General features: G+C 36.6%; 2 protein-coding genes across 2 annotated transcripts; both read right to left on the bottom strand.

The window, feature by feature from the left end:
* Positions 1-328: 328 nt before the first annotated feature.
* Positions 329-4,988, bottom strand: LOC113755235 (metal transporter Nramp2-like). The gene is made up of 3 exons (XM_027299283.1): positions 4,262-4,988; positions 2,647-3,436; positions 329-1,183 (listed from the first exon to the last, which is right to left on the bottom strand). Exons 1-3 carry the CDS (start codon positions 4,873-4,875, stop codon positions 959-961), a joined length of 1,629 nt encoding a protein of 542 aa, XP_027155084.1. The 5' UTR covers positions 4,876-4,988; the 3' UTR covers positions 329-958.
* Positions 4,989-8,801: 3,813 nt separating this feature from the next.
* On the bottom strand, positions 8,802-10,708 carry LOC113755240 (cytochrome P450 81F2-like). The gene is given in 2 exon segments (XM_027299287.1): positions 8,802-9,446; positions 9,818-10,708. Coding segments are annotated over 2 exon segments (1,536 nt in total).
* Between the last annotated feature and the right edge of the window lie 1,095 nt (positions 10,709-11,803).

Raw genomic sequence — 11,803 nt, 5'->3', positions numbered from 1 at the left:
TAAAGAACTCTACTTGAAGAGTAGGATATGTAGTGATGTTAACGGTTGCAGTCCATGTCATACAAAACACGGAGAAAGACTTGAAAAAGCATAATTCTCAGAACTTTTACATGAGAAATGGCCATTTCCAAGTGAACATGATTTTCTCTAGCTGAGCAGCCAAGAGCAGAATGATTCAAAGAAGATGGAGACACCCGTAAGGTCAAGGAAAGATTCTCTAATTATTTACAAGAAAAGATGAGAGATGTCAATTACCAGGCAGCCTGATTTGCTCTAGCTAACCAGCCAAAAGCAGATTGACTAAAAGGAAAAAGAGAAATCAGTAAGGTCAAGGAAAAAGATCTCAAATTCTTTTAAAGAAAAGATATCCAAAGATCTGAGGTGTCCACTATAGCAATTTGCAGTGTCATCCCAAAGGCTAGTCCCTCCTGTCTATTCCAATAATGGTATTGTCTTCTGGAAATAAAATATCTCAGTTCTTTACACAAAAAAAAAATGGGGGAATTTTTGATAAATGTACATCTATCTATTCGAGTATAATTGACACGTAACAAGAATTGCACAAACGAAGCCAGAGCATCACCTTCATCATGCAGAGAACACGTCCCATTCTTTTCACAAGATCCTTTCAATATCTGGTCAACGGCATTAGAGGATCACCTTCTCCAGCTGTAAAAGCCCCGTTCCATCTCAATGAATTAGGTACATCTCCCCAACAATAGATTTACAAATTTCATCCGTTCTGAAGCACTCACTGTAATTGAACACTTATGCACAAAATTTTACTTTCAGACTGTATTGTCATTGTGAATAGAGAACGCCATTGGGAGGAAATCCTGGTCAAAGCGTGTATCAGGTCAAGTAAGTGCAGGGTCATGTTCCATCAGCCCCATGGCTGTGATTGCTCAACGTTTTTGGTGATAATTTTAATTCTTGACCTAAAGAAGAAGTTTTTGCCTTAATTTCCAGATGTTGTAAACACCTTGAAGAGCGGTATGTTGATCCAATTTGAAAAAGGACCACCACCACGCGATATCAGATATAAGATAAATGCTAGATATGCAACAGTTCCCGCACAAACCAGGAAACCAAAGAGCAATCCATGAACTTCAGAGGAGAAAAAGTCTAGCAAAAGATACCCATTAATCACTATCACCAGGGCAGCCACGGTCCAAGCTACTTTCTGCAACACAAAGTAAACAACATAAGAAGATGGGGAATCAAATTGCTAGTTTTGGCAATTAATATGGTTGGGACTTGTATATCCAATGATCGCCAAATTCACCAGAACTGCAAACAGTTAATGGAATAATATATGCAGCTGTAGACAAATGGCAAATTAACTACAAAGCTGCTGAAGAAAATAGACTGTGAATCTTGAGTTTGTTATCTACTATGGCTTGAAAAGTTAGTGATTTCATTATTGCTTCAAAACTGATACGGAAAACTGAACCCGACAGAATTGGCTGCAAAATCAGAACAACTGTTAAAGATGCAAAGCAGAAAAGGGATGGCATGCTCGAAGCAAGAAAAGAAAGCATTTTATAACTTGAGTGGTCAAGTGTGAGAAGCATACTGCAACTTTCCATCAGCTAATCAAGGATCGATCATAAGATGGAGGGCTAAGGCAGTAAAAGAGACCATAACTTGCCAACTTCGTGAATTTCATGGAGTGAAACATTCTCTGGAAGTCATGATGATCAACACAATTACAGGAATTGCACAAGTAAAATAAATGCCACATCCATTCTTATGACATGGACAACAAACTCTATAGACCTGAATCTCAAAACATGGAATTATCCAGGAAGTTGATTGTTCAGCAATTTCATTTTAAAAGCCATTTAACATATTTACTTGCAACAATCATCGAGAATGACAGCATATACTCAAAACAAGTTAAACTACATGTGCTATGAAGGATGTACAAGTTCCAAACGTGATAGTTGATGTAGATGAATCTTAATTCTGAATTCAAGCATGTAGTACTACTACACTGACCAAATATTTAATCAACTACATCACTTACTCAGCTCAATTTCAGATACAAGCTGTAGTTATAAGTCTCCAATTGCCAACAGCTAAAATCATATTGACCTTTAGAATTGCAATAATGGCTGCCAAGATTCAAAACAAAAATGAAAAAGAAAAGAAAAGAAAAGAAAAGGGAGATATAGCTGAGTTGTCCCACAGTAAGCTTAGTTTAGGCAAAGCACAGTTGAGCAGCAATTGGACAAATTGAAACCAAATGCAACTTTAAAAAAAGAAATCATATGTCTATCACTCTAATTGGAGCGTCAGGGCAGTCTCCTCTCTTTGACATCCCATACATGTTCCTCAAAATTTACTCGTTTAGATTGCAACAACTCAGAAATTGAAGAATTTTCCAATCACTTCAGCCTTAAAACCTGTGCAGCCATGAAAATTATTATTTTTGTCCATAATCCATTCATTTTGATTTAAGCATCCAAATTAACTGACATTACAAGCCCCAAACCATATTATTTTAACCAAACTAAGTTTGTTCAAACTCTGGACGGCGTATTCAACTGTCATGAGGAATCTCTGTCATCTTAGAAAACATATATTTCCAAAAGAAACAGCTGTATGCACTAAAATGATAAATCAGAGAAATCATTGATTTACCTCCAGAGTGGGCCCAATCCGAAAGACTCCCATAACCTGTTCCTTCGAAACCAAGGTGAGAAGTGGAATAAGAGCGAAAGGTATCTGTATGGACTGAAGCACATTAAGCCATTCATTTAGAACATCCAGTGATGACTCAGATCTGTTGAAAATAAGGGCTATCACAACAGTAGGCAAAATGGCACAACTACGAGTGATCAATGCCCTCAGCCATTTCGTTAGACGAAGATTTAGAAAACCTCCCATGATAAACTGGCCAGCATAAGTTCCAGTTATGGTGCTACTTTGTCCAGCTGCTAATAATCCAATACCCCAAATGTAGAGAATGGGGAACAATCCTCCACCATATTTCTCTTGAAGATATTGTCCAGCATTTACTAACCCTATACCATCAGCTTGTTTACTACCGTAAAACCCCTTGGCAAAAACAGTTGTTACAAATACATTAATCATGAAGGAAACAAAGAGGGCGACTGAAGATTCAATTGAGTAGTAAGTGAGTGCTTCTCGAACCTGCCCTTTCTTGTTGGGGTCAATTTTCCTTGATTGTACCAAAGCAGAATGCAAAAACACATTGTGAGGCATTATGACACAACCTACTACTCCAACAGCCTGATGAATAGTTCTTGAGCTGAGCTTTGGTACCAAAAGACCTATTAGAAGTTCATTTCTACTGGGCTTTGTGTCACCAAACATCCAAGCAAAGGATATAGCCATGGTCGAGATAAGAACTGCGAAAACAGCTTCCAACTTCCTCACTCCATAGTTCTCAAGAAGCAAAAATAAAAAACTGTAATAATAAAATCCAAGTTAGAATGAAAAGAACTAAAAAGTATTTCAGCCAATGGAGCTATAAACCCCAGCCGTAATTGGTTTCAGAACAAACATACCAAAATTCTTATCTTTCAATAATAAAATTAAAACAATTTAAGCACTCCAAGCATAAAGCAAAAGCCCCAAAAAGACTAACGCTAATAAAAGTCCCATACAAAATCTAACACTAATTTCAATCGGCCAAAATGCAGCACATCAATTAAATGACAATGTGCAGAAACAGATAGGATGCAAAACCAATATATTTCACGTAACAATCTCAGCAAAGACATCTAGATGCAAAACAAGGGAATAACCTCTGCAGGACCCAAATCATTATTACGAAAACAACATGTTAGAAGGACCTATTAGACTTAATTCCAGCTCCTCCAACAATCTTTTTCAATTCCAGCTCCTCCAACAATCTTTTTCCAACACAAATAGTAACTTTAAAGCAAATTGACTACTAAAGACCAATAAGATCTTAAAACAGACCGTTTTTAAGCATCATTTTCCCAAGCAATACTAATTTACTTATCACAAAAAAGAAAAAAAAATGTGTAAGCATCACTTAAACAATCCTAGCTGAACAAACTTCCAAATTTCAGAAAATTCAACTAGAAAAACACAATATATATATATATATATATATATATATATATCAAAAATTTTTCAGATTTACCAACCAGAAGCAGTCATTAAACTCAGAATACCATCAAAACCAAGTAAATTCAATTAAAAAAAAACCACCAGCAATAACACCCAAAAAAATCTTTTTTTTTTTTTTGGTTAAGGAAAGTACCAGTCAGAGGCAGTAATCAAAACGCCCGCCCACAAGGGCAAAACTCCCCGGCTAAGAATCTGAATAGCAATAGCACTCCCAATAACCTCCTGAATATCAGCTCCAATTAAAGCTACCTCCGCCATGAACCAAAGCAAAATCCGAGCCCAATTCGGATACTCTTCCCGGCAAAGCTCAGCCAAGTGTTTCCCGGTCGCCACACCAATCCTCGCCGACAAAAGCTGTATCAGTAGGCCCATTGCCGTGGCCCACATTAACAACCATAATAAAGAATAACCCGCAATTGCACCCGCTTGTAAATCCCCTTCTAAATTACCCGGATCTAGAAACGCTATACTCATTAGAAAACCCGGACCGGTAAATAACCATAATTTCTTGAACGAGAAAGGTGGCACTGTTGAGTAATCTGCACCGTCTGATTCAATATCCACGACCAAAATTTTATCTCGGGATTCGTATGCCACTTCTTCTTCTTCTTGTTCTTGTAGACATTTTCTTAAGCTGGCGTCAACTAACGGCGACGGTGAAGGTGAGGGTAGAGAGGAGGAGGATAGAAGATGGCAGGCTTCTTCGTCTTTTGAAGGTGTTGGGTCTTCAGGTGGAGCTGAGCCCATCGTATTATTAACTCTGCTGGCGGAGATTAAGGTGATCTCCGACGGTGGCGGTGGTTGGTGTTGGCTGTCGGAGGATTAGTTAGATTCGTCCAGTGCTTGTGCCGTTCTCGTGCTAGCAACGTTGTTGTTTCGTGAAATATATAGGATTTGTTTTGGAGATGGGGATCTGATACGATGTCTGTCTACTTATGTGGTGTGGCGATGTTCAAAAGTATGATTTCAGCCAATCAAATTATGACACATAGGATTAAACAGCAGCCTAGTCCCTCGGTGCTAAAGTGGTACTTCCTCCCTTTTGTTTATAACTCACGTTTAAGGTTTTACACACCAATTAAGAAAAGTTTTTCATTGCTTAAATCTGTACACTACTTTCCTTTTATACCCTCATTAATTATCCAATTCACCAATATTTTTTCTCACTAGAGTATTAAATGGTGCTATTTTACTAGGCTAAAAGCAGAAAGAATACGGAGGGGCAGATAATTACTAGGGTTGTTACAAAGAGAGAAGCAATAATTACTAGAAGTAATAATTAAGAACCCTGTATTGGAAAAGAGAGATAAAAGGGTAAAATTGTGAAAAAATAATTAATACTGTATGGGGATAATAAAATGACAGATAAAAGTATATTAGAGCAAATTCCTTAAACGTCAGTTATAAAAAGAGGGAGGGAGTATTACTTTAGTAGGTGTAGACACTTTGACATCTACAGATCTACGGCCACTTGTGCAAAACATTATGACATGACATGCAAAACAAGATTTGGATGACCAGAGTTAAGTCCCTAAGTCACGTTATGACTCAAATCTTAACCTTGATTTACATTGGGTCACTTCATCACCCAAATCAAATTTGAACTATAGCCAGAAGTGTACAAGTAGTCAAGAAATAGGACGGTTAATGGAATAGAGTTAACTCAAGTTTGACCCATTCGACCGGAAAAAAAAGTTCATTGAATTTAAGTTTTAATTGAATCGGACAGAGTTTTATCTTAAATAGTAGGTCTAAATTAATTGTGAATCAAGATTGAATCATACTAGACTCAAACCCGATTAAAATTCGGTCCATATATGAGTATAATTTATATATGTAAAATATATACTTCCTTCGTCCTATTTTATATGTCATGTTTTCTATTTTGGTGTGTCCCAAACTACTTATCATGATTTAAAATGGAAATAAATGAAATCCAACTTTTCTATTGTACACTTAATACAAGTCCCAAGGTAAAGCATTTAAGTCATATTCTCTTGATAAATCATGCTACAAATTATCTTTGTGTTCAGGTAGTTGTGCCTCTTTTAAAATTTCAAACTAAACTTGCAAAATTTTGAAGTTTAATCGAAGGGTAATAATGAAAAGACAATTTTTAGTAGCTTATGTGTCTTAGTCACAATTTTTTTTTCTTAAACTATGTGCAAAGTTGATCATGACATATAAAATGGGATGGAGGAAGTAGAATACTATCTATAATTTATAATTATACGTATTGCAAAATAAAATGTTAATAATTTATATATAAATATAAATATATTCATATTTATAAAATATATATTATATATAATTATAAATTTGGGCCAAACCGAATTTGAATTTGAAACTCATATAATGATGTGAGTCGAGATTGACCCTTTTAATACGAACCCGAAAGCTGAAAATCTATATAATTTGTGAGTTGAGATTAGATTTGCTAAATCCCCACCCTATCAAGTAACAGTGAATGTATACTTACACATGTGGATTGCGGGGTATTTATTAAAAGATTAGAAGTATGTTATGATGGTAATCCAGCATGATTCGATTTTTCACCCCCTGCTTAATACCGAATATTATTATGCTTGTAACTTCAACCTAATTGTGTGGCAATTAAGAAGGAATGTAGCACGTTTACAGTGGTCGGTTCACCATGCACCCGCAATTCCCTTGCCAAAATAAATCTGAACTTAAAAGGTTTTTTTTCCCCTTTTTCCAAAATGGATGGTTAGGAAGGGAGAAAGAAGTAAATGGGGAATTGGATACCTTTTGTTCTGGAATGGAACTATCTGCTGCGTATTCAATGAGAGAACAGAGAACAAAAATAGACATGCCAATTAAATTAGAATTCGTAATGAAATAATGAAAATTCAGAATTCTTATATAACCTTTTTTTTTTTTGTTTTTTAGCAAATAGAAGAGTTCTTAGTTAACCACATACCAAAGACTCCTATTTTTAATTTTGAGGGGACAGCAAAATATCAGTAGTGTTCAGATAATGTGGTGTTGCCCCATATTCGATCTGATGCAGATGAAGCATACAAATGGATGGTAGCTTGATCTTAGACTAGAAATGTTCATCCAAATAGGGAAATTCTTGATTCCTGTTTGCCTGTACCAATTGACAGAAACTGGATAAAAAGATTGGCACTCCATTTTGATTCCATTGAACCGATGGACCCAAATCAAAGAATAAAGAATACCGACAAGATTATTGAAGCAAGGGAATTTCTCTGTTTCTCTGAAGAATTGGCAACAGCGCAAGAAAGAAACAGAGGAAAACGACTTTTTGAAGCTCTACGCGGCTTCTTGACTTGGACCGAACAGAAAGCTGGAAGTTGCGGGTCAGGATTCTCACAAGCTAACTTCAAATCGATTTGTATAATTACTATATTGTATTTGGTATGAATTCGCACAGTTTTGATGTAATCACCAACTTAATTGTATGATTTCACAAATTCAAATTTGCACTCAAATTTTACACCAAAAAATTGTAAGAACTGATTTAAACGGGTCAAAAAAGTTGCTTGTGAGACCCTGATCCAGACTCTCAGCAAAATAGTACTGTACTTCCCAGCAAAAAGCAATTGCAACAATCGAGCTTATCTTGTCCCAGTATAAAATGTCTTTAATGTAGTAGCATCACAAATGTAAGAAAATGTATGGAAACAGTAGCATCACAAATGTAAAGCATGCACCTCCTCATTCTCAAATGGTCAAAATCATTTGCACCATCCATCCATGCATGACGGGGCTGTTTATTGCCCTTCTCACTCACCCATCATCTTTTTGACTTCTTCAGCCTGCTTTGCATCATCCACTGTACTAGTGCGCAGTGTAGTGATGTTGCACTGGAATTTGCGAGCCAGCGCCCAGCACTCGGCTTGTTTCCAGTCCACCGCGAATCTGTGCTTGCATGCGTGATAATTGGAAAAATAATAATAATTTTATTTGCATTACAAATAAGTTTTTTTAATTATCACAAACGTTACATTATGAAAAAGTATTAAATTTATTATTCTAAATTTTTATTCCAAATAAAATATAGTTTATCACAGACGAAAAAATGTTACTGTAATTATTTTACGAAATTCTCCACATAACCTCCCATTCAAATACAAGGACAGAATTATGGGAGACGAGGAGGGACACCGCACCCAAGTTCTATTTTTCTGTTAATATTTTCAAAGTTTACAGTTATATTCTTTATAAGTAGTAAATCTTTTTGTACCCTGAAAGAAATTATAAACATTTAAATTTACTCTAAAGTGTATATGCGTGTGAAAGTCTCTCCCTCCAAATAAATATTCTCCAAACACAACAAATTTCAGCAGCCCATTGGGCATAAGCTCTCTCCCCCTCCCTTGGGCTATTCTTGAGGATGGTCATAACTTAGTTTTTATTTGGACTGATCTATGTAGAGTGTTGGGCTAAAATTTGAAAACTCTATAAGAGATTGGGTAATTCTATGCAGAGTAGCGGGTTGAAAGTCAGTGACAGAGCCCAATTAAATGTATATCAAGTATTGAACAAGTTTGTCTAGTAAATATAATTAGTATTCCTAAATTCTATGAACATCTTTCATTTGTCATCTGTGCTGGCCAATAGATCATAGGAACCCTTTTTTTTTTGGGATAAATCATAGTGCTGGCCAATAGCTTGTGGTACATGCATCAGTGCAAGCATGCGGACTTGGTTGAAATTTGGGAGAGAAGTTTCAACATGTTTGGCCGTGGACAACATTTAGCCACCAAAGGCTGAACCCTGTGCACAGGAACTCCTATTCCTTCACTCATGTCCATCTTCTTACCATCCCTGGTTTCCCAGTTGAAGCTCTGGAGTAATGATCCCAAAGCCAATCCAAGAACATGGATTGCCAAGTTATTTCCAGGACAGCCTCTTCTCCCCGAGCCAAAGGGAATAAACTTGAACTCCTCTTTTCCTCCGACCCATGCTTCAAATCTCTGAGGCATGAACTTCTCAGGATCATCCCAGTACCTGGAATTATGTTGTATGTCCCAAGCATTCACAAACAGAACGGTTCCGCGTGGAACTCGATAGCCTCCAACGATGCAATCTTGGGAAGCTTTGTGAGGCATCAGAAGTGGCGTTACAGGCTGCAAACGCAGGGTCTCATTTATTATGCAGCGGAGGTAAGGAAGTTGAGGCAGATCACATTCAGCAATGAAACGCCCTTGTCCCACTTCTTGGTCAATTTCAGCCTGTGCCTTCTTTAAAACCTCTGGATTGTCCAGCAAGTATGCCATTGCCCACTCCATTGTACTGGCAGTTGTATCTGATCCTGCTTGTAGTAGTACCTGTTTAAGTTTTCGTTTCAAATAATGTTAGGAATGGCGAGCAGAAAATTAGGTAGGGACCATACTTATGCAGCAAATAGTTTTTGCACACTTCAGAAGAGTGCTAATGAGGCTAGAGAGCCCTGTAGAGCACAACTATTCCTTCGCCTTTCCAACTGACTTTTCCACTAAGAGCCAACAATTTGTTCAATCAGTTTCTACCATGTTTGCAACTCATTTTTTGCCTTCCCTACTGAAATCCTACTGCAGCTACTAGTAAAAACTGTAACAGAACGATCAATTGAAGTGTAGAAAACTGACGGCCAATGAAAATTAGATTCCAGATAAAGAAAACGGGAAAGAAAAACTACTGGATCTGGATTACTACTTACCAACATGAGGTTTCTTATAGTTTCCTCACTGTAGTACTCAGGTTCCTTTTCATGCAAATCCAATAAAGCTCCGATCATGGTTCTCTTCTCTCCTGAAGCACCAGCACGAGCACGATGTTCATCAATTACGTTCTGCATAAACTTGTCTCTTCTCTCCTGTATTTCACTCATCTTTTCCACCACGTCTCTCAATCCAAACCACCGCATGAAGGGCAAGAAATCAAGAACATTGGCCTTGGGATTCACCTTTGCTGCCTCAGAAGTTATCTCATGGAAAATTCTAGCCTCTTCTGAGTTCTCTATATTTTCTCCATAGTACCTATTTCCAGTAATCATCCTAGTCATAACATTGAATGTGAGATCAAAGCAAGCTGATCACATATCAGCGAATTGACCAGGATCTTCCACGGAAACTCGAAACAGCTTCCGAATCAAAGACAAGACCTCATCAGCACGAATAGCTGACAACAACTGTAGTTTGTGGGATGACAAAACTTCAAGAGATGAAATCTTGCGGAGGTTCCTCCAATGTTCACCGTAGGAGGACCAGGGGAGGCTGGTATAATTGTAGCCAAAGTATTTCCCATTGAGAAAGTTGGGACGATTTGCAAAAATGATATCATTTTTGGCTAAGCATTCTTCAGCTGCCAATGGAGATGAGACGAGAACAACCGGGATACAGCCTAGCCTGAGGGAAAGAACTGGACCATAGCGGCTAGAGAGCGCTGATAAAGATTTATGGAAAGGTTTCTTGAGTAAATAGAGATGGCCAAGAAATGGCAGGGCTGGAAAAGGGGATGGTGGAAGATTTTGAATCTTGTGAAGGATTCGGTTGGTCAAAATCTGAAGGGCTAAGATCAGAAGAGGCAGATACAGATACAGAGTTTCCATGGAAAACATGGAAGTGGAGTTTTTTGATGATTCTACAGGCTTGTTTGATAAAAACTTTTATCTGAGAATACTAGTCTCCTTTTCTTTTTGTTTAACATTAATCAATTTAGGTTTAAGCATGGTCTTCAAGGCTCAGTTTTGTTGAGGTCAATATCGCATGCCTTAGACAATAATATAAACGTTGAATTAATCTTATACGAGGCTTTGTTAAAATCTAAAAGGTAAAAACAACAATAAAAAATTTGGTGTGTACAATCAAAAGCCTGTTATTGTTAATTAGTATCCTGTAAATGCTGTTTACAAAAGTCCAAGTACAGGCAAATTACGCGAGAACAATATAGATTTGATTGGACTAATTTAGTTGTAGTTCAATGCACCTTCCTCCTTTTAAGGATCTGGCGTTAGCAGCACAAGCACTCATTGTTCATAACCCCCTTTTTCTAATAGAATTAGGTTCTAAAGAATTTCCAACGGAATCCAAAGAACAACTAGCAGTTTTTGAAAGTTTAAGAGAGAGAGAGGAAGGGGGTTGGGGTAAATAAAAATCAGTTACTTTATATATTTTCTAAACTATCCTTGACGATGAGGGGCCTTTTGGTATAAATAAAAAATCTATCAATCTTTAATAACTACCCACTACCACTATAATTTCTTACCAAGTGTTATGTATTTTTTAATATTCTATTTTTCAACTCATTTAGTAAATTTTAATTTTAATTAGCAACGACCTTTTATGGTTATGAACAACTACCAAATAACTGCTTTTTTTATAACTTTTACTTTAATAAATTTTTTACAAATGCTTTGCGAAAATATAAAACTAATTTTTTTTGAAAATGATTTCAATAAATATACTCAAAATATGTTACAACTATTTTTTTTCTATTAGTTAAACACATATTAGTGTGTCTCTTGAATACTGGCTGATAAGTATACATTAGACCCCCTTTTAGTCCAGGCCACGTGCTTAAGTTAAATTCTTATTGTTTCTCACATTCACATATTCGTGACTATAATATCTATTAAAAACAGCTTTACAACAGTTGGATACATAATTTTTTTTAATATAACAATTTGAATTGGAAAAATCAAAAT

Source organism: Coffea eugenioides, unplaced genomic scaffold (assembly GCF_003713205.1).
Source record: "Coffea eugenioides isolate CCC68of unplaced genomic scaffold, Ceug_1.0 ScVebR1_1332;HRSCAF=2164, whole genome shotgun sequence".
In the NCBI taxonomy this organism is placed as follows: Eukaryota; Viridiplantae; Streptophyta; class Magnoliopsida; order Gentianales; family Rubiaceae; genus Coffea; species Coffea eugenioides.
Note: the sequence above shows the minus strand (reverse complement) of the source record. Positions and strands in the feature narration are given on the sequence as shown.